This window comes from Lytechinus pictus, chromosome 8, assembly GCF_037042905.1.
Source record: "Lytechinus pictus isolate F3 Inbred chromosome 8, Lp3.0, whole genome shotgun sequence".
Taxonomy (NCBI): Eukaryota; Metazoa; Echinodermata; class Echinoidea; order Temnopleuroida; family Toxopneustidae; genus Lytechinus; species Lytechinus pictus.
Genome location: NC_087252.1, coordinates 21305540 through 21309389, shown reverse-complemented (window position 1 = coordinate 21309389; position 3850 = coordinate 21305540). Strand labels below are relative to the sequence as shown.

The 3850-nt window shown below is 44.5% G+C and overlaps 1 protein-coding gene across 1 annotated transcript; it reads left to right on the top strand.

Annotated features, from left to right (window-relative positions):
* The first annotated feature begins 220 nt into the window (after positions 1 to 220).
* On the top strand, positions 221 to 3391 carry LOC129267022 (mucin-2-like). Its single transcript, XM_054904774.2, has one exon. The coding sequence runs from the start codon at positions 221 to 223 to the stop codon at positions 3389 to 3391; it is 3171 nt and encodes a 1056-aa protein (XP_054760749.2).
* The last annotated feature ends 459 nt before the right edge of the window (positions 3392 to 3850 follow it).

Sequence of the window (3850 nt, the reverse complement as noted above, 5' to 3'; positions counted from 1 at the left end):
AACTCGAAACTATGGGTTGAAATTCTGAAAAAAACGATTCAAATTTTATATTAAAGAATATATATATAGACAAGAGCACGTATGCCCCAAATTCAGTTGGTAAAACTTTTTGAGTTAGAAAGAGACGAATTCGAAAAACACCACAAATGTGGCTCTTGGTTTGGCAGTGTACATTCTTGTGGTGATTCTCTCCACAGAGGCTTCAAATGAACACTCAGTAATGGTGGTTGCTAATACTGGAGAGACTGTAACGTTACTCTACGATGATGCTTGCAACTCATCTCAACTCAGTGTCAATTCTACCTCAACCTCAAACGATCTCTTCACCGAACAACTATCGGATTCTACAACAACCCCAGCGTCGACAGACTCACCTCTCCCCACTAAGACAATTGATCTCTTCACCGAGCAACTATTTGATTCTACCTCAACCCCAGCGTCGACAGACTCACCTCTCCCCACTAAGACAATTGATCTCTTCACCGAACAACTATTTGATTCTACCTCAACCCCAGCGTCGACAGACTCACCTCTCCCCACTAAGACAATTGATCTCTTCACCGAACAACTATTCGATTTCACCTCAACCCCAGCGTCGACAGAATCACCTCTCCCCACTAAGACAATTGATCTCTCCACTGAACAACTATTCGATTCTACCTCAACTCCAGCGTCGATGGAATCACCTCTCCCCACTAAGACAATTGATCTCGTCACCGAACAACTATTCGATTCTACCTCAACTCCAGCGTCGATGGAATCACCTCTCCCCACTAAGACAATTGATCTCTTCACCGAACAACTATTCGATTCTACCTCAACCCCAGCGTCGATGGAATCACCTCTCCCCACTAAGACAATTGATCTCTTCACCGAACAACTATTCGATTCTACCTCAACTCCAGCGTCGATGGAATCACCTCTCCCCACTAAGACAATTGATCTCGTCACCGAACAACTATTTGATTCTACCTCAACCCCAGCGTCGACAGAATCACCTCTCCCCACTATGACAATTGATCTCTTCACTGAACAACTATTCGATTCTACCTCAACCCCAGCGTCGACAGAATCACCTCTCCCCACTATGACAATTGATCTCGTCACCGAACAACTATTCGATTCTACCTCAACCCCAGCGTCGACAGAATCACCTCTCCCCACTATGACAAGTGATCTCGTCACCGAACAACTATTTGATTCTACCTCAACTCCACCGTCGACAGAATCACCTCTCCCCACTATGACAATTGATCTCTTCACCGAACAACTATTTGATTCTACCTCAACTCCACCGTCGACAGAATCACCTCTCCCCACTATGACAATTGATCTCGTCACCGAACAACTATTTGATTCTACCTCAACCCCAGCGTCGACAGAATCACCTCTCCCCACTATGACAATTGATCTCTTCACTGAACAACTATTCGATTCTACCTCAACCCCAGCGTCGACAGAATCACCTCTCCCCACTATGACAAGTGATCTCGTCACCGAACAACTATTTGATTCTACCTCAACCCCAGCGTCGACAGAATCACCTCTCCCCACTAAGACAATTGATCTCTTCACTGAACAACTATTCGATTCTACCTCAACTCCAGCGTCGACAGAATCACCTCTCCCCACTATGACAATTGATCTCGTCACCGAACAACTATTCGATTCTACCTCAACCCCAGCGTCGACAGAATCACCTCTCCCCACTATGACAAGTGATCTCGTCACCGAACAACTATTTGATTCTACCTCAACTCCACCGTCGACAGAATCACCTCTCCCCACTATGACAATTGATCTCTTCACCGAACAACTATTTGATTCTACCTCAACTCCACCGTCGACAGAATCACCTCTCCCCACTATGACAATTGATCTCGTCACCGAACAACTATTTGATTCTACCTCAACCCCAGCGTCGACAGAATCACCTCTCCCCACTATGACAATTGATCTCTTCACTGAACAACTATTCGATTCTACCTCAACCCCAGCGTCGACAGAATCACCTCTCCCCACTATGACAAGTGATCTCGTCACCGAACAACTATTCGATTCTACCTCAACCCCAGCGTCGACAGAATCACCTCTCCCCACTATGACAAGTGATCTCGTCACCGAACAACTTTTGGATTCTACCTCAACCCCAGCGTCGACAGAATCATCTCTCCCTACTAAGGCAACGAATGTACACACCGAACAACTATTCAATTCTACCTCAACCCCAGCGTCAACAGAATCATATCTCACCACTCTGATAAAGGAGCTACGCACCGAACAGCTATTGAATTCTACATCAGCACCAGCGTCGACAGAATCATCACTCCCCACTAAAACAACGAATCCTCACACTGAACAACTATTCGATTCTACATCAACTCCAGCGTCGACAGAGTCATCTCTCGCCACTAAGACAAAGGATCCACACACCGAACAAATATTCGATTTTACATCAGTCCCAGCGTCGACAGAATCATCTCTCCCTACTAAGACACAGGGTATACGCACCGAACAACTACTCGATTCTACATCAACCCCAGCGTCGACTGAATCATACCTCACCAATCTGATAAAGGAGCTACGCACTGATCAGCTATTGAATTCTACATCAAGAACAGCGTCGACAAAATCATCTCTTACCACTCTGATAAAGGAGCTACGCACCGAACATTTATTGAATTCTACATCAGCATCAGCGTCGACAGAATCATCTCCCCCTACTAAGACAACGGATCTACACACCGAACAACTATTTGATTCTTCATCAACCCCAGCGTCAACTGAATCATACCTCACCAATCTGATAAAGGAGCTACGCACTGATCAGCTATTGAATTCTACATCAAGAACAGCGTCGACAAAATCATCTCTTACCACTCTGATAAAGGAGCTACGCACCGAACATTTATTGAATTCTACATCAGCATCAGCGTCGACAGAATCATATCCCCCTACTAAGACAACGGATCTTCACACCGAACAACTATTTGATTCTTCATCTACCCCAGTGTCGACTGAATCATCTCTCACCACTAAGACAACGGATCTACACACCGAACAACTACTTGATTCTACATCAACCCAAGCGTCGACAAAATCATATCTCACCACTCTGTTAAATGAGCTACGCACCGAAAAACCTTTCGATTCTACATCTACCCCAGGGTCGACAGAATCATATCTCACCACTAAGACAAAGGATCCACGCACCGGACAACTACTTGATTCTACATCGACACCAGCGTCGACAGAATCATCTCTTCACACTAAGACAAAGGATCCGCTCGGCTTTAAGTCTACATCTGTTCTATTTTCTTCATCAGTTAAACTTGCGCCTGCCCTAATAATTGTCATCACTAGTTCCATCATTGTAATGGTTCTCGCTTGATCACAGATGGAATTAAAACGAAACAGAATGCAAGTTCAAGGCTATGAAGCTGTAATATTTATAATTACTTATATAACACTTAGTTGTGAAACTGCCTTGCTTAGAGTTTCTAACGATATCTTTCTTTCCCTCGATAAAGGTGATGAAGCGATTCTGTTGCTGTTGGACTATTCTGCAGCCTTTGACACGGTGAGTCATGATGCCCTTCTAAGTCGTTTACATGAAAGATTTGGACTTGACAACTCAGCTCTGGAATGGTTTCGTTCTTACCTCGCTAATAGAACCCAGTCTGTTTTAGTAAATGGCTCTGAATCGATTGTCAGCTTCTCTAACTTCGGAGTACCTCAAGGGTCCGTCATCGGTCCGATAGCATTTACACTCTTCTCATCTCCATTAGAGGATGTCATCAAACACCATAGAATATCATGTATGACTTATGCAGATGACACTCAAATTTAC

Excerpts from the sequence above, each read along its gene's own strand:
- LOC129267022 (XM_054904774.2), top strand. The coding sequence starts at position 221 with ATGGTGGTTGCTAATACTGGAGAGACTGTAACGTTACTCTACGATGAT.